At 38.3% G+C, this 19771-nt stretch overlaps 1 protein-coding gene across 1 annotated transcript in view; it reads right to left on the reverse strand.

Moving 5' to 3' along the window:
• Positions 1 to 19771, reverse strand: part of LOC105881341 (contactin-associated protein-like 3) — a 201165-nt gene that overhangs the window by 58538 nt on the left and 122856 nt on the right. Inside the window, exons 10-12 of the mRNA XM_020289234.2 lie at positions 14358 to 14529; positions 9269 to 9375; positions 5449 to 5568 (exon numbers count right to left, since the gene is read on the reverse strand). Coding sequence (XP_020144823.2) covers positions 5449 to 5568; positions 9269 to 9375; positions 14358 to 14529 — 399 coding nt within the window. The remainder of the gene's footprint in view (positions 1 to 5448; positions 5569 to 9268; positions 9376 to 14357; positions 14530 to 19771) is intronic.

Consider the following 19771-nt stretch of genomic DNA (forward strand, 5'->3'; position numbering starts at 1 on the left):
GAAAGAGGGACAAGAAAACCAGAAGTGCTGCTGGAATATCTGCTTAGTCACAGACGTTATGGAGAGCAAAGACCTAGTGCCCACAAATGAGCAGCAGGTATAGAAAGAATCTGTGAATTTAAATAACAAATGCAATTTTAAATTAATCGGTCACTTGGCTCACTGTACTCACCAAAAAAGGCTCGAAATGTCCTACAGCAATTTCCGCTCCATAGATTCTTCTTTTTATAATATTCCAACTTAGATTTTTTTTTTAATTTTAGAATTTTTAAAACCTGGCATTATTTTCTGCACATCATCTACTCTACATTCACTTTCACGTTTCTCCTATCAACTGACTGAAATATACAGAAATCTTACAGGACACCACGGTAGGCACCCAGGGTAAGGGATCACGTGCCGTTTGTTGTCAGGTGCTCAGGGCTTGCCATACAGTGGGAGAGAAATGATGGTCCTGCGTAGTTCACATGGGCTGGCGGTCAGTATGGCAGTACACATGGTTAAAATGTAGACAGAGAGAACGTCCTCAGTACTGAGAAGGGAAGTGTTGAGAATATATCTGTAAAATTGTTTTTTCTGAAGAGCAGAATAGTAATATGGGGACATTATGTGATATATGTTTGTGTTTATAAAATTCGACTTAAGTCACTAATCTTTATGATATCAGTGGTAAAAGACTCAAGGAAGAACACATATAATTGTTATGTTTCTCTAATTGTTCATAATTTATTTTAATAGATTCTAAGCATATTGGAGCTGGGAAGGATCTTAAAGAGTCTCTAATTATAACCCGTATATTATATTTATGAAGAAAAGCCTAAAAATGTTAAGTCATCATTTTAATGGAAAAGCACATACTTTATGATTCCTATAGTTTGAATCCTGAATTGGACCTGAGGAAATTAATTTTAACAGTGGTCAAATGTGGCAAGGGTTTCAGAGGTGTGGTTGAGCAGACACAACATGTATGCTCTGACTCACTGGAGCCTGCCTCATTGGCCTACAAGGAGGGTGACTATTAGGTCAGCAGCCCCCAACCTTTCTGGCACCAGAGACCCATTTCATGGAAAACAGTTCTTCCACAGGTGGGGTGGAGGGGCAGAGGGAAGCGGAGCTCAGGCAGAGATGCACGCCTGGTTCCTAACAGGCCACGGACCTGTACCGGGCTATGGCCCAGGGGTTGGGGCCCACAGTATTAGGTGATCGCTCAAATAACCATCCAATTTAGAAAACTGTGAGCTAAAATAAAATCTCAATGCCCCCTAGCTGACTGAATGGACTCTTGGCCAAGGGGAACCCAGAAATACCCTGAAGCTAAGTTGCTCACCATGAGAAGGCAGGTCAGACGTGCCCCTCATGCCCCCTCCTCATGCCCCCTTCCCTTCTTGGAGATATCCTTTGCAACTCATTAACAGGCCTATGGCTATGCAAGACAAAGCTTAAACCACACCTGCAAGTCATCCATTTACTTAACATAGTAAAGACTGGGACCCAGGACTGATTTCATAGAAGATAATTTTCCATGGAGGGGGCGGGCTGGGGGGCATGGAGGAGGATAGGCGGAGCTCAGGCAGGGATGCTAGCCATGGGGAGCAGCTGTAAATACACCCACCACTCCCCTTGGGCTGTGTGGCCCAGTTCGTAACAGGCCATGGACTGGTACTGGTCGGAGGCCCGGGGCTTGGGGACTGCAGACTTAACAGATCACTTGAGTCTGGGTATATATTCCATGACTTGTCTCTGATTAACAGACTTCCTTATCTTAACTTAAAACATTCCAGGCCTTTAGACAAAGCTTCATTTCTTTAACAGATTACAAATCAAAGAATCTATAAACCCACCTATAACCTATAATGCCCCACTTCAAGATGTCCTGCCTTTTGGGGACCAAAGCAATGTACACCTTACATGCATTGATTTAAGACTTTCTGTCTCCCTAAAATGTATAAAACCAAATTGTAACCCAACCATGGCAAGATCACTTATTCAGGGTTTCTTGGGCATAGCTCCAGGCCACAGTCACTCATACTTGGCTTAGAATAAACCTTTTAAAATTATTTTACAGAGTTTGGGTTGATGAAATTAAGCTAATTTAACTTCATGATTTGATTGGGATTAGTAGCACAAATGATCCTCCATTTACAATGGGGTTGTATCTCAAGAAACCCATGGTAGGTTGAAAATATCATAAGTGAAAAATGCATTTAATACACTTAGCCTAGTCTATTTTAAATGTGCTAAGAACAAGTACATTAGCCTACAGTTGGGCAAAGTCATCTTACAATCCTATCTTACAATTAAGTGTTGAATATCTTTTTTTTTTTTTTTCTTTTTAGAAGAGGAAATGAAGTCAGAAAGTGTTGAATATCTAATGTAATTCATTGAATACTATATTGAAAGTGAAAAACAGAACAGTCAGATGGGTCCTTGAAGTATGGTTTCTACTGAATGTGTATTGCTTTAACATCACAATGTTGAAAAATTATAGGTGGAACCATCAGAAATTGGGGATCATCTGTATTTAAATAATAAAATGTGCTCAATATAGCATATGAATCCCCAGCCAGCATCTAGTATGCCCATTCCCATGTGCTCAGGAAGAAAAAAGAAAGTAAGATCCACCAAGATCCACAGTGCTCTGTTGTTAGGAGCACACAAATATCTTTTTGGAGAACTGATCCCTTTGTCTGACAAAGGGTGTCTTCGCTTTTCAAGGATAATTTTGCAAGGTGCAGAACTCTAAGCAGTTTTTTTTTTCTTTTTTCCAACACTTTAAATATCTCACTCCACACTTCTTGCTTGCATGGTTTCTGAAGAGAGGTCAGATGGAATACTTACTGTGGCTCCTCTATAGGTAATGTGTTTCTTTTCCTCTTTTTTCGAAATTTTTTCTTTTCCTTTGATTTTTCTACAGTTTGAATACATATGCCTAGGTGTATTTTTTGAGGGGGTTAGCAGGGCACTTATACTGCCTTAGTTTTCTCTAAACTTTCTGGATCTGTGGTTTGGTGTCTGACATTAATTTGTGGGAATTTTCTGTCATAATTGCTTCAAATATTGCTTATGTGCCTTTCTCTCTTCTCCTTCTAAAATTCTCTTTACACATGTTATACTTTTTATAGTTGTACCACTATTCTGACATGTGATCTTTTTTTTGTTAAGTCTCTTTAAGCCTTTTTTTTCCTCTTTGCCTTTTAGTTTTGGAAGTCTCTTTTGTGATACCTCCATGTTAGAAATTCTTTCCTTAGCTGAGTCCAGTCTACTAATGAGCTCATCATAGACATTCTTCATTTGTGTTACAGAGGTTTTGGTGTCTAGCAGTCCTTCTTTCTTAGAATTTCTGTCTCTCTGCTCACATTGCTCATCTGTTCTTGCATGCTGTCTACTTTATCCATTAGAGATTTCAGCATATTCAGTATAGTTGTTTTAAATTTTCTGATAAATCCAACATCTCTGCCATACCTGAGTCTGTTTCTGATGCTTGTTCTGTCTCCTCAAACAGAACACGATGGCCAGACACGATGTACTAGGTAATAGTAACTTCTGCAAAGAGGCCTTTCGTAATGTTAGTAAGATGTGTGGAAGGGAAGCATTCTATAGCCTATGATTAGGTCTCAGTCTTTTAGCGAACCTGTGCCTCTGGGCTGTGAACTTCACAAGTGCTTCTCAGCTCTCAGCCCAGGTGGGATCTGATGGCTAGAGGGGGCTGGAGTTGGGTATTTCCCTTCCTCCAGGTAGGTTAGGCTCTGAAAAAAAACACTAGTTTAGGTCCTGGTAAAATATTTTTCTCTTGAGGTAAGGCCTTGTTAAGAAGCATAGGATACTCAGGTGTACTTCAGAATGGTTCCTGTTCATCTCCTCTTCTGGAAGCATGAAGAGCTTTTTCTCCGATGTTCACTGTGAGAACCTTCTCAAGGTTCTAGAGGTGAAACTCACAAAAGTGTAGGGACTCTTCTATGACTGGGTCCCTGGGAGTTTTTAGTCTCAGACTTGTCCACACTGAGCATGCAGCAATTCATCACTTTCAGTTTAGGTTTTTCTACCTTGAGACTAGTGTCCCCAAAGGTTTCTGCATATGGGGATAAGTAATGATTGTATGTTTTTGCCGCCCTGGGAGGTAATTTTAGGGGGCAGAGGTTTGCTCTGTGACCTCACTTCTCTGCTGCATCCAAAAAGATTTGTCAATTTTTCAGCCTGTTCAGCCTTTTCTTTGTTGTAAGCTCCAACCATGCTGGACTGAAACCATTGTTTTTTGAAGGTTATTACCATATATACATTTCTTTAAATCTATTGCAATAGTGGTTTGACTATAGCACATTTTATAATTGTTTTTGCTTGATTTGCACAACTAGAGAATATTTTATTGGCTATAGGGCAATGCAACATCTAGAGAGAAGGTGACCATTTCTAGGGAAGAAAAGAGACCAGATTTAGTGACTCCTCTGTCATTAACTAGATTTTGTCAGTAGATACTTCTCTAACCAAATTCTCTAAGCTTTGGTTTCCTCATCTTAGAATGATGACCACAAAGTTTCTTCCTGGTTGTGACTTTGGTTGAGTTCTTTGGTTTCTGCCAAGACCACTTAATGGGGTTTCTCACTGTAAGTTGGAATCTCTTGGCAGGACTTCTGAATTTTGGTGGCTCTGAATTTTCTGAACTTTCCCTAAGAAGGTTTAATATTTTTGGCAATCTTTGCCAAAGCATTTTTATTTCCTATGTAGTTTCAGTTGTCTGTTTTATTTTTTCTTGGTGTTTTCTGACCCATTTGATTACTGTCCACATTTATGAAACTTTGGAACTTTTTCTCAGCACAATAGATGAGAACTATTTATTCCATATTTCCACTTTCTGGAGAGTTGGAAGAGCTAGGTAATAACAAATTTCTGTAAAAATTTAACTGTCTAAGAGAAATTTTACTGAAATCTTCTATAATCAAGCTGTGTTCATTTGTAATAATATCTAAACCAGGAGTGGTTTTATAATAACAGAATCAAAGAATCAAATTACTTCAATCATGAAAAAAATATATGCCATACAAATCACTAAATTATCTAAGATGTACATAACACGCTAATATATATTATTTCTTAGCACTTCTAAAGACTTCTGTTTTTTTCTAAATTTAGAAAACACATAAATAATAGAATCAAAGCTTTATATATTATTGTGATGCATGTGAACAGATATATTAGGAGAAGAGTAGAAGCTGCAGGGATGCCCTGGCAGAGCATCAAATCTTGCCTATAATCTGACCAAGGTAAACAAAAAATACAAGAAAATTTTGTTGGCAAAAAATTAATAAGTACATATTTAATACATCTACTTAGAAGTACACAATTATCAAATGGCATGTTTTAATAGCACTGACACTAGGTAAATTTTTCCTTGGTCTATTGTGATAGTATATGTAAACAGCAGATAAATGCATTTAAAGGTTATTAACATACCTGTCATATTGCAGTACACAAGAAATGGTCCCAGGGGGCCACTTCCATCTGCGTCAATGTAGTAAAGCCCAGAAGGGTTCCCTTTGTGCTTGTAAGCTTCGCAGGACTGCTGGTAGAGAGCTGAAGGAGAACAACATCCATCCGAAATGGAGTGAATCCCCCAATATTTTTAATTAGAATCCAAAAGATTTCCATTTCTGAATTACAGACATATGATACATATTACCCAACATCATTTTTTAGTAATGTATATGACATTATATTTGATTAGATGGAAGAAAAAAATGACATTTTAAGAATTAAATGTATTTTTATTAACAAAGATGGAAATTACCTAGTCAATGTATTTAAATGTTGAATGCTATAAAGTGCTGAATAAATATTTTGTGTATAATATATTTCTATTTGGGGGAAGAAGGAAATAGTGTATTGGTGTTGAAAAATGAAGATGTAGTTGCAAAGGGAATGTGATACCATCTTCAATACAGCCTTTTGGTAATGTCTAGCGATTATATTTTCTCCACGCAAATGTTTTCTCTTGCTTTTAAGCAGTGAGGCATGAAAATTCTGAAGTACAGTGTAAAAAATTTGAAAAGGTATTATAGGGAAACCTGTGAATCTGAATCCCAGGTGCTGTTGAAGCATGATTCTTTTTAAACTTGTGGCAACTATACTTAAGAATAAAGTTCTGTAATTAAAGAAGAAACCTTCTTTCTACCTGTAATAATTGAAGCACATTAGTTTTAACATAACTAAATAATCTGGTACTATCCAATAAGCATGCTGTAAAGTATGTTAAATTATGCAGTAATTATACCCTCTGCTTACTTAAAAGCAAACTACAAATAAGTATTTTAAAGAGATAAATATAATTTACAAACTGGCAAACTCTCTTCATTAGAAAATATTTACAATTGATTTGAAAAAGAAGTTTCCTTAAGTATTCTGCAAATGACAATTCAAGACAATTGAAATTGAAAACAGGAGAGAAAAAAATTTCGTGAAAGATGTTCCTATATAATGTTAACTTACTCTGAAATAATTCAATATTTTTATTGTGAAAGTAAATGCCTTACCAAGTGCAAGGTATGGAATTAACATGTGCAGGTGATGGCCATGTTAATGTCTAGCGTAAGTTTACAAGGAAGATTAGCAGGGTAACAGGCTGGCTGGCAGGAAAGCACACAATGAAGAAGCGGAAGGATGATAATGGCTCCTGAAAGAAGCTACATGAGGGACACCAGCCTTGTGGGACCCTCTCATTAGAGCTGTAAGTACCAGCTTCACTTGTATCAGCACATTTTGGCATCTCTACCGACAAGGTTGGGGAGGACAAACAGAGTAAATGGATGAAATATAAGGAAAAAGCAGCCATCAATCATATGGGAAAGAGAAAGGAAAATATATATGCCATTAAAAGAAGGACATTTATACCTTGACTGAATTATCCACACTTACTTTCATAAATAGTCATTGAAAAAATGTTTTCAAACACTTAAGGCAAAACCCAAAGACAGGCATGGGAGTTATTTTTCTCTCATTTCACCAAATAAGAGATTTAGAGAACTGTTTCTTTGCAAGAAAAAAATCTAAAAACTAAGCAACCCTAATGTAAATGTGGCCGACTGTCAAACAAGAGTTGTTCCACAATAAATTGCCCCAAATCAATCGTGTTCCTTTCACAATTAGAAGATGGAGACATAAATAGGATGGATTGCCTTTCTGTAATTCTTTACTTTTTTTGTCACTCATTATATATTTACTTAAGTAGAAACATATATTTATAAATGCCTAATAGATTCACTCAAATTAATAACAATGGTTAGATTTGGGGTACAGGGTAGGTTTAGATAGGGAACAAATATTGAGGGGGCAATTAGGAGAACTTTTGCTTTATGTGAATTGTTTGACTTTTTAAATGACAATGTAGAGATGTACTAATTGTATAATTGTCCAAAATAAAAATAGCCTATTATAACTAGGTGTAGCAATCTAGCCTCATGGTCAATGGCATGGTAAAATTCCACCTTTGCTTAGAACATCTGTTTGAAAACCACAACAGAGTCAACCCAATTATGAGATCAGGTTGACATTTGAATTGTTTTTTCAATCTTCTGATATTTTCCTTCTGAATTGTGTGGCATTGTGTTTTGATTACAGTGAATAACCATGCATTAACATGACTCATTCATTAAACACAACATGTAAGAGATGATGCTGGGTGTGGCGGAGGACACAAAGGGGTTGTCTAGCAACATACAGGATGAGGCATCTGCTTTGTGTAAGATACTCTGCTCAGAGGATGGAAGACACACAGAAGTACAAGATCTGGCCACTGCACCAGCTCTGTGACCTTCTCAAGACATTCAGCCTCTGATTTTAGAGGCCACTCAACTCCTCGAAAGAGTGGAATGGCTTTACAGACAAAAACCCTTTTAGTACTAAGATCATGCTTGATATTTTAATTCGTAACAGAGTTGGCCATGGACAGTCTTCTTCTTTTTTGCCCAGATCTTTTGTAGAACCTCAGAGCTGGGAGTATAGGATTCTCATTTAGCTACATTTGCATGTGTAAAGTGAGTTTTTAAAAATCCCAACCTTGCCTTCCTTCTATAGTTTTTGTGAAAATCAAATTAAATAAGTCCAATGGAAGAGTTCTTAAATGTTTCAAGTAGGACCTCAGTGTGAGCAAGTCAGTGGTAGAACTGAGGACTTTGTATCTTACTCCGTTTTCTTGAAGATGTCGATCAAATGGCATGGTCTTTAAAATACACAGAGGATGATTCTTCAGTAAAGACAGACGGTCTTTAATACAGGAGAGGCGGTGGAGAAGCGTTAGAATACAACATCCCTTAGACGTTGTTCTCATATTTCACTGAACGTCAGAAGCACACAGAAGGTTGGTTAAAACAGACTTCTGGGCCCCCTCCCCATAGACTCTGCTTCAGTAGGTTTGGTGAGACCTGACATTCCTGACTGTAACAAGTCCCCATGTGGTTCTGATGCTCGCTGGGCTGAGGACCACCCTTCAGGCATCCTGGAGCCAACTTCCTTAGCTCAGCTCCTATCACACCACCAACTAGCTGCAGATCAAGTTACTTAAGCTCCTTCTGTCCTCAACTCTTTCATGAAGATAATAACAGTACTTTCTTCCTAGAGCTGCTTTAGGGTTAAGTGCGTTAATACACGCAAAACACTAGAAGAGGACAGGCATATGTAAGTACTCAATAAATGTATACTTTTGTAATTATTAACTTTGCAATCATCATCAAAGAAATCACAGTTGAAAGAGACTTTAAGGATCCTCTAGTTTCTAGCTGATATCTAATTGCCTCTTTTAAAACCTTATCATGTAGCATTCCCATTCCGTGATTTTTAAAAAAATCTTTAATATTATTACATTTAACATTGAGAGCCTGGCAACTGATTGTTTTTTCATCTCTCCTTGACTGAAAAGATTCTCAGAATTAAAAGTATGTTCCAAATCAAGCAATGGAACAAGATGTTATATCACACATTCTTGATTTAATTTAATGTTTACCCTTGACTGTATCTCATTTTCTTACACTTATTTTCCCACTGCTTGTCAGCTTCTGTTTTCTATCCTATTTAGTACCACATGTGTCTGTGCACTACCTCAACACCCTTGTATTAAATGAGTTGGAGGATTAAAAATAAATGAGAAATTAATTAGGTGCTAAAATATCTCATCTGATGTGTTCGCATGATTTCAAATATGCAGATACACATCAACAACTAATGGAAATGGAATGACAAAGAAATCATGATGGAAATGAGAACAATGAGGCTTGAGGCTTACAGGAATGGCAGGTCTCGCCTATGTAGCCTGTGCCCAGACAGTCACAGGAGAAGGTGTCCCACGACTGGGAACATTCGCCCCCATGCTCGCAGTAGCTGGGCAAGCACCTAAAAGAAAACAGACACAACTACTATTTCCCTTTTTCAATCATCCTAAGTGTTTATTTACTAAAAATAGATTAATGTGACAAAACAGCATATATCTGAAAATTCCACATGACATGCAATTACTGGGTCTGCCATCACGGTTCTCTGATCATACTGATAAATTTTAGATAAATATATCCATGAGCATGGAGCTGATTATTATGTATGTGTGACAGCTGAATTTTCAACATCATATTTTTCTTTTTGCCCCAAGTGACACAACGATACTTCACATGTGGCTAGCAAAATGAATTACATACGTAAAATTATAAAATTTGTCATGCTCCATCACTACATTGTGGGCATTTTTAAAGGAAAGTACGGGAGGCAGGGAAGGAGAGACAGGGGAGGAAATGGAACAGGAGCATCTCAGTCACACAGCAACATAGATTCAGGAATTTGAAGAACATTTAATTGAGGTAATCTTGTCCCCTTTTAGATTTAAAAGGAGCAATCTGTTATTGGAAGACTTAATACTGTTAAGATGTCAATACGACCCGAAGCAATCTACATACAGTTTCAATGCAATGCCTATCAAAATTCCAATGGCTTTTTAAAATTTTTTTCCAGAAATAGAAAACTCCACCCTAAAATTTATAGGGAATTTTAAAGGACCCAGAATAGCTAAAATAATCTTGAAAAAGAGCAAAGTTGGAGGTCTCACACTTCCAGAGTTCCCTGGACTCTGTGGCGCCCCCTGTGAGGTTGGCGGCTGCCCAGCACGCCTGGCTCTGGGATTGCTGGGAGGAGGGGGAGGGGGAGGGGGAGGGGGACAGGCAGGGGCAGGGGCAGGGGCAGGGGCAGGGGCTGGGGCAGGGGCAGGGGCAGGGGCGGCTGCGCCCGTGGCCCTAGCCAGCCGGCGTGGACCTAGCCAGCCGGTGTGGACCTAGCCAGCGGTGCCGCACCGGGAAGCTTCACCGGCGCCCGCCTAGCGCCTCCGCCCGCCTCGGACTGCATGGAGCGAGCGGGGTTGGCCTCGGCCTCTGCCCGCCTCCTCCGTGCTGAGAATGGGGCGAAGGGCGGGAGACCCAGGGCAGGTCTAAAGGCCACCGCCCTTCCTCTGCGGCTGGCCAGGGAGGGAGGCTGTGCAGGAGGCCGCGGTTGAGGAGAAAGGCCGGGCAGGAGCTGGGGTGTGGAGGTGACAGGAAGCCCCAAGGGCCTGTGTTGGGTCCCTTCAGGGATCCCCTGAGGGCACCGAAGGGCTGGGCAGAAAAGCCCACAGCCCCCCTGGCCTTGAGGTCCCCAGCACCCCATCCTGGCCCCTGCAATGCCGCCCTCCCCCGCCCAGCTTGGGGTGGAGACTGACTAATTACGTGAGGCTGATGAGAGTTGAGTCTGCTTTGGGGGAAGAATCGTTATGGACAATCAGAATCCCAACTTTTCAAATGTTTCAAGGGCCCCCAGGCGTGGCAAAGCCTGCACGGACTGACCTAAAGGAGACCCTTGCCGGGAGGAGGGGTCCGGTGAGACTGGGGTGGGGGAGGCCCATTTCAGTGTCACTGTTTTTAAAAAACAGCTGTTCCTCTTCTTCCTCCGCTGCTTCCTACTCCTTGTTAACATAGTGGGACATCATAAGATCATACCTGATTTGAAGATTCCACAACTTTTTTAAAAGATTAAAAACCATTGCTGTTTGCTTTCAATGGGGATAGTGTCATTTTACTTAAAAATATTTTGGAATAAGACCTTCTACATGATCAAGAGAATATCAGTAAGTATATGCTAATTTTTTCAACTAAGTGCAGTATGGATTAGGAAACATTTACCCGTGGTAGAGGAGGCAGCCAGCACAGAGGGGACCAACGCAGGGAGGGGGCAGGTGTGGAGAGTGGGCTGACGACAGTCGGGGACCAGACGGAGGCCCCCCTGCTCTAGGGGATCCGGGCAGCAGAAGCCCCATGGGAATCTCTGTCACATGGCATATAGGGCAAAGGTAAGACTAGGCTTTTTCACCTAAAGATCATAGCAGTCTGATCTAAGAGGTGATATTGGAAGTTCAAACCTGTCCAAACAAAACAGTCATAGTTGTGGCTCTGTCATTAACAGTGCCAATTGTCTATTTTTTGCTTAGCCTAAAATCTTGATTAAAAAGGATAACGTCATACTCCCATATTTGTCCCTAAGTAGGATTTTTAAGTTTGGTATTTGATTTTGAATGACATGTATTTCTATTTTGTGAATTAAAATAGTTTTGTTTTTTTTTAAGAACAACCAAAAGCTAATAGATGTTTACAGGCCTATTTTCAGGATACTTAAAAGTGCATTTTCAGCACTTTTGAGATTTTCAACCTGAATATAAAGGAAGTAGCAAAGGTCCTTTACTTTTAATTCTGTAGAACCTCATTTTGTGCACCAAAGTTTCTTAATTTTTATTCTTTTATAAAATTCTCGGGGAGCTAGACTTTTACTACAGAGACTCTATATAGTGAATAACTTCTGTTTGTAGTCCTATTTGAAAAGAATTTAAAAGTGCTTTCTTAAAACCTGTATCTGAGATGATCACTGTACACACTGTGGCTGAAGTTAAACTGTGGCTCACATACACATGCTTAGTTGAACATATTTACAAGTAACTTGGGGTACACTTTAGAATCCCTTTAAAAATATGGGATCTTAGAGACCAATTAAACACCAATGTAACTCCTGAAACTTTAGGGTTAAAATAGAAAAGCCTTTAACCACTTCAGCAGCGCACTCACCAGCGGTGAAACCTTGCCCACAGCTGGCACTCACAGTCCCACCCATAGTCTGTGCTGTGCATGGACGACGGATCCGTTTTGCTCTTGTGTGACGAGGAAAGCTTTAACGCACTGAAAGCTTGTTTTACTTTACAGGCAGCTTTACTTGTAAATCAGAATAGGTAACATATACATATATGTTTTCATTACGTTATTTTTAAATGTTCACAATTTTATCTTGATAAATGAAAAATTAGAAAAGTCATATCACAGCTGTCGCCTAAAGTTGCTGTGCGCGTTCATCTGTGGCTGTCGACTATAGTCGAAGCTCGTACCAAAGTGGTTAATAGTAAAAAAAAAATTAGTTTTCTTTACTTTTTGAGCTTCATGCACAAAACAGGCAGCGCGGGTCCTTTCTGGTAAAGGCAGCTTTGGGATATATTCTCATAACAGATACACCGTGGACGGAGCATATTTTGTGAGTAATGGACAAGGTTTCACAACAATGTCTGACATGCAGTGTAAATCACACTTGCATCACAGCTGAGCTGACAGCTCTCATCACTGCCAATGCGGGCCCATGGGACACCTCCCTTGGATCCACAGACAGCAGAGTGGGGGCTGCTCCCTGCCTGGAGAGCAGCTTTGCACTGAGCGAGCAGCCGAAGCCTCCCCAGCTACCCTCCCTACGACCACGGCACGGCTTGGGGTCCCTGAGCTGGTGCGGGATGGCTGGGGAACGTAGTCCCAGGCCTGAGCCAAGAATTCTATTCCCAGGGCCAACACTGAGAGTTATTAGACAAATTCCTACTTTATGCACTCCTCATCTTTGAATTAATTTTTTCCTACAAATCAACATGATGTTCACAGGGGAAAATTAATTGTTGTTGAATAAACGAAGTTCATAGGAGTTACTTTTTTACATAATAGGAATTATGTTCTTTTAATGAGTTTGATTCTTATTTAAGCTTTTGAGATAATACTACATATGGTATAATGTTTAATTTTGGCAAGATCATCTCTGAGAGAAAGTGGATTAAGAAATAATTTAAAAATAGAGATAGTTTACTGAAGTGTCTCTGACAATCTGACAATCTTACTTATACAGTAAGCGATATATAATATTAAACAAGTATTTATTTAGAAATGGAAGATTTAGAACATATAGGTTATTTAACTTGAGTTCTGCCTTTTTGTAACATATTTGAAAGTGCAAACAATGCTTTGGGTTATTAAGTAAGGTATACAATACGCATGGCTTCTCAAATTTAGTTTTAACATCTAAAAAATGTCTGAAATCAAATGTGTAGATAATCTACTAAGTTTACTTGGAGGCCAAAAAACTCCAATTAAAATAACACAAAAAACCTTTAAGAGAATGTAGAATTTATATAAACACAAAATATGCATTGAAGATCTATTTCTACCAATAAACATTAAAATGAAAAAATATATATCACTAAGTATGGTTTGTGAATTACAACCTGTTTAGCTGAAGATGATAATTTGACAGTTTAGAACTAACACAAAGAAGAAGAAAAGGTTTGAAATGACTACGAAATGTAGAAATATCTTCTTAATTTTTTAATTTGTAGCATTTATCTATTTGTTGAAAGTAGATACCAAAGGGATGGCACTAAGGCATATCATAAGTAGAAATGTTGTTTTTCCAGGTGTGAATCAGTGTTTCTTTTCAGCCAAAATCACTATAAATATTAATATATGGCACATATGGCTGCCTAACTGTGGTTATAATACTTAATTTTTATAAATTAGATGTTTTGTCTTCTCCATATTTCATGGAGTCTATGTCATTATGCACATATATTCATCCATCTCTTGCAGTTCAAACTTTCCTAGGAGGACACGTTGCTTTTAATTTTCTCTGCAGAAGGGGTAGTATTGGGTGGCTGATGAAAAGCAGCAACCGGTCAGGTTGCCACGCCCAGGGAAGTGTCATCCACCTGAGGGGGCAGGGTTGCAAAAGCTGGTTGATAACCATGAACTGAGTAACCTGGAATAATACTAAGTTAAAATTCATAAGGAATATATCTTCTAATAAAATACTGTCATTTGAAAAATGCTATTTATTCAATTAAAGATTGCAGTTTTCTAATCCTCATTGTAAATATGATTATTTCATTCCCTCTGGAATGATAATGGAAAAAAAGAGAGTGAAATGCTTTATTTTCCAGTTGTCTACCATTAAAACAAAACAACAACTTTGAAAACAGGTACGCTAAGGTGACCTAAGATAGCCCTTACCTGTCTGTGATGCCACAAGAGTCTATCTGGAGATCACTGAAACGCCCCAGCGCCCCCTGCTGTACAGAGATGGGATCCACCACTGTGTCCCCAATGGAGATGCGCCTCAGGCAGCCCTGGAACCCCTGGAGGGGACCTTTACATCCGGAGCCAGAGCTGTTGTCCGGACAGCCTGAATACGGAGACATAAACACAGGACAAAAGCAGCAACTATGACAACACTATTCCAAAGTTCTTATCACACGAAGACCGCTGCTTCCCCTAGTTTAGGGACAGCTGAGGAATGCACTTGGACATGCTGTGACACGGCTGCACCAGTCACTAGAGAGGTGGGGAGAAACACAGGTTAGGATGGCTCAAAATAAGATTATATCTGGAATTCAGAATAAAAAGTATGGGGGAAAATGAAGATTTGGAATTCCTATAACAGGAATTAATGCACATCAAAATAAAGAGTTTTTCTATTTTGTTATTTTTAATTATGATTTTGATAGTTTTAAGGATATACAGTGGTGCTGTCTGGGTGTTTAGTGTACCCATCCTCCAAATAGCGTGTGTTCCCCCATAGGTAGTTCTTCTCCTCTGGCTCCCCTCTCACCCCCACTTCTGAGTCTCCAGTGTCCATTGCACCACTCTGTGTCCCCCTGTGCCCACAGCTTAGCTCCCACTTATAAGCGAGAACATGAGGTGTTTGGTTTTCTATTCCTATGTTCCTTCAATTAGGATGATGGCCTCCAATTCCATCCAAGTTGCTGTAAAAAACATGATTTCATCCCTTTTTTGGCTGAATAGTTTTCTGTTGTGCATACATACCAATTTTCTCTATCCAGTCATGCTGATGGACACTTAGGTTGATTCCATATCTTTGCTATTGTGAACAGTGCTGCAATAACCATACTAGTGGCGGTATCTTTTATATATATTGATTTATTTTACTTTGGGTAGATACCTAGTAGTGGGATTGCTGGATAGAGTGGTAGATCTACTTTTAGTTTTTTGAGAATTCTACATACTGTTTTCCACAGAGGTTGTCCTAATTCACATTCCTACCAACAACGTATAAGTGTTCCCTTTTCACTGTCAACACGTATTGTCTTTTGACTTTTTAATAATGGCCATTCTGATGGGGTAGGGTAGTATCTCATTGTGACTTTAATTTGCATTTCCCAGATGATTAGTGATGTTGAGCATTTTTTCATATGTTTCCTGGCCATTTGTATATCTTCTTTTGAAAAAAGGTCTGTTCATACCTTTTGCCCATTTTTATTGGGCTTTTTAAAAAATCTTATCTAAAAAAATAACAGGGCATTTTAACGTCATGTAGTATAAGTGAAAGAAATTAAAATGGAAGTTAAAATAACTGAAATCACAGCACATATTTTATTTAGGATACACAGGATTTGTGAAGTGTGACAAATGCTACTTAAAAAATGTATTTGGGTACTCTCACTTACCGAAAACATGTTAACTATCTACCCTGTAGGTGTTTTTATCTGTTGTCATGTGTGTGCATTTGGGAATATTTAAAAACATATTTTTTTCATACTGATTAGGCGGAAATACATAGATTTTCTTTTGTAGTAATTTTTTTTTGTATTATGTGCTTTAGTGAAATATATCACCAAAGACTAAATTCTAATGTTAACAACTTAATAACCCCCAAAATAGTGTAACTGCATCAGACCAATATGGCTCAACTTTTCTGTAACAAAGTCTTGAGTTGTTTTGCACTTGCTATGGGCCCCCAGGTCACCTGAGCATGCTCAGATGAACCAAATGTGAAACCAGGAGCAGAAGAGGCTAAGTGCTTGGTCTGAGGAGCAGTGACTGAATTAAGAACTGGAGACCACATGGCAGGATCCAGGATCCAATCAGGTCAAGCCCTGGTATCACTCTGTGGCAGGATCCAGCGCGATCGCACCTCATTACCCTACACTTACAAATCTCGACACAGCCCCCAGATCAGGGAGACAGCTTTGAGCGTTTTCTCCTGTGTCCTTTCTAGTCGATTCACTTGCTTTTCTTTTCTCAAAACCTGGTGGCTTGGTATTGGTTCAATGTGCATAGGGCAGTGAGCCCACTGATTGCCAGGTAACAGTAACAGGACCCACCACACCGTTATGGTACGTAATGATAAAAATGAGCAGTTTAGAATGTTCTAGAAATAAAAAGAGGCCAGGTGTGGTGGCTCATGCCTGTAATCCCAACTCTCTGGGAGGCCGAGGCGGGAGGATTGCTCAAGGTCAGGAGTTCAAAACCACCCTGAGCAAGAGCGAGACCCCGTCTCTACTATAAATAGAAAGAAATTAATTGGCCAACTAATATATATAGAAAAAAATTAGCTGGGCATGGTGCTGCATGCCTGTAGTCCCAGCTACTTGGGAGGCTGAGGCAAGAAGGATTGCTTGAGCCCAGGAGATTGAGGTTGCTGTGAGCTAGGCTGACGCCATGGCACTCACTCTAGCCTGGGCAACAAAGTGAGACTCTGTCTCAAAAAAAAAAAAAAAAAAAAGAAAAAGAAAGAAAGAAAATAGACATTTGATTATTTCATCTCATTCATCACACCATTAACTAATTTCATCTAAATTATGTTGAGGATCAGAAAACAATAGCCCAAAATGAAGACCTCAGAAGCAAAAGTTTTCCTCTGACTTTCCCCTGCTCTCCTGTCTCACAGTTCCATTCTCGCCCAACACTAACCATAGACACTACACTCCCTCTTCCCCAAGGCAGGCAGAAACCAGAACTCCTTTTCCCCTAAGCCAGCCATAAAGCCTGAAAACATTACTCTAACTTTCTCTCTGCCTTTCCGTGTAAACACTGGGCAGAAAGAAATTATCTGACGTACCTTCTTTGACCCTCCAGAGAGCGTGTGCTCAATACCCAGAAGGAAGGATGCATGCTTAGAGAGGTCAAGAAGAACCTAGATGGACATGCCTTGCTGGGTTTCCTTGTTCTATTAGCAGATCACACCCTTTTTGTACAGTCATAGTTCTACATGGCTGTCCACACTTTGTTGAACCTAAACAAAAAAATGGACAAATTTCCCTGTATCTTGGGTCTTTATTCTGAAGACTTCCTTGTATACATGAAATAAATTTATATGCCTTTTTGCCAATTAATCTGTATTTAACCAGTTGATTTTTCAGCAAACTTTCAGAGGGCCAAGGCCTTTCCCCTATAATAACAAACGGCAATGTTTACAACCTTGTTTTCTTTATGGGCTTTTCATAAGGGCAATAGTTTTTATATGAAGTATAGGCGTGGGCATGACTTTGACTTAAATTAAGCAATATTACCTCCACATCAGTCCAAGCATATATTAATAAAAAACTAGAGACGTGAACTTGCTACCACCCTCTAGGAGCTACCGTATATAACCTAATAATGGAACTTTGATTCAAAGTTTGAAAAATGAGTAAGGAAAAGAAAAAGAGCACAGTAACTGGAAAATGCCTTTATATTTAAAGACAGCTATTCAGAGAGTCATATCAATACAAAATAAAATTACAAGTCATTTGTCTAAATCAGATATCTACATGTTTTCTATAAAAGGTCAGGTAGTAAATATTTTAGGTTTTGTGGGTCTCAAATGGTCTCTGTTGCATATTCTTTTTTTATTTTTTACAATCCTTTAAAAATATGAAACAATTTTTTGCTTGGGCCTATATTATAATAATAAGCCATGAGCTAAGGTTTGTCTACCTCTTATCTAAGTAAATATTTAATTTTAGTATACACACGTGAAAGAGGCACCTCAGTTCATAATTGCTTAATGCCAAAGACATCATAAATTGAATTAATAATTAATTGAATTATATATTATGAAATATTTGTTTTTGAAAATTTTATTTTTTGCCTTATTTTTAAAAAAAAGCTTGCTTATGTTGATTCCACATTCTTTCTTTAAAACTTGTGGATATAATGTCTTACTTTATTTTTCTAGTCATTTAAATATTAGATATTAAAGAATGATTACAATACATCAATATTTATCACTTGGGGCTTGAGTCCTTTATACTGTTCTGGGATTTTAATTAAACGAAAAAAGAATTGTAGAATTTACCCATTGTACTTATATGTTTTTCATTGATCTCTCTTTGACCTTATGTTGTTAAACACTCGTACAATTTCAAAAGTACAGGCAATGAAGATTCCCCTTAATGGAATCAATGAAGTATCCTCTTAATGCCTGTACTCTGATTTCCTCACTAAAAATTCCCACAAAAATTAAATGTTGTGTTTAGATTTCAATTTTCATAGCTGAAGCTTTATCTCTTCAATATTTTAATACTTTCTATTTTTTATTTCTAAAATAAAAGCCTCCAACATATTTAAGACTTTTTTTAGCTTATTGAAACCTTATACATAACCTTACAGAGACTTGGAAGTTGAAAATTCAATGCCATATTTTTTAAAAGCTTGAATGCTAAAATATTTTATGTTGTTATGTTTAAGAAAGAAACATAAGTTTAAATGGTATTGAACCCTCTGAAGGATAGGATAGAAAATATACGTTGTATAATTCGACTTTATTGCATGCCCTAAACACTAAGGTGATTAAGCTCATTAGGATAAGAACTAACAAGATATTAATTCAATAAACATTTTTGACCAATGAATTCTAGCAATATCCACAGTTCTGCTAATATTCTTTTTACCATATGATGTTTCCTGAATACCATAGGAAAACCATAGGTTATTCCTAAATAAAATGAATTTAGTAACTCACTGTTAGGAAAAAAACCTAAAATAAATCCAGGTGCCCAGGAAAAAGTTATGAAAACTTTTAGGCCAAGTTCTAATCATAAAAGTACTCCATGTATTTAGCTATGAAATCGAACAAATAAAAATATTAGGAACCAAGAAAATTTTGACCCAGGTTTGTTTCATTTGTGTAATCAACTGAGGATGCCAAGAAAATTGTCATTTCATGTCATTGCAACCAGAAGAGAATTATTAGGATCAGCTTCACTATGGAGTTCAGCACTGTGTTATTACAAGTTCCCCATCTGGCAAGGTTTCCCACAAGGAAGACGTGGAGATTGTCCACATAAGTTAATTTTGTATTCCCAACATCAATACCATCATGCTGCTATGGTATTGAACAGCAGAAAGATTCCATAAAGTAAATTTAAAATAATTTGGCATTCAGTCATCCTCAATTTCAGACAGGAATACAAATAATGCAAGATATATGCACAACCTGCTAAGTGCAGGGTGCTGTTTGAAGAACACTTCAAAAAATGATGTCTCAGACTAGGAAAAGAAAAAAAAATGAACAAATGACAGTCCAGAAGAGAAGTCTGCATCTGTGAATTAAACTTTCTACTATAATAAATTTAGTGGGATCTAGAAATCCATGTCCACTAATGATTTGTTCTAAATGTTTCTCTCAAGTTTTCTTTGGTACA

The sequence above is a fragment of the Microcebus murinus genome, chromosome 12 (assembly GCF_040939455.1).
Source record: "Microcebus murinus isolate Inina chromosome 12, M.murinus_Inina_mat1.0, whole genome shotgun sequence".
In the NCBI taxonomy this organism is placed as follows: Eukaryota; Metazoa; Chordata; class Mammalia; order Primates; family Cheirogaleidae; genus Microcebus; species Microcebus murinus.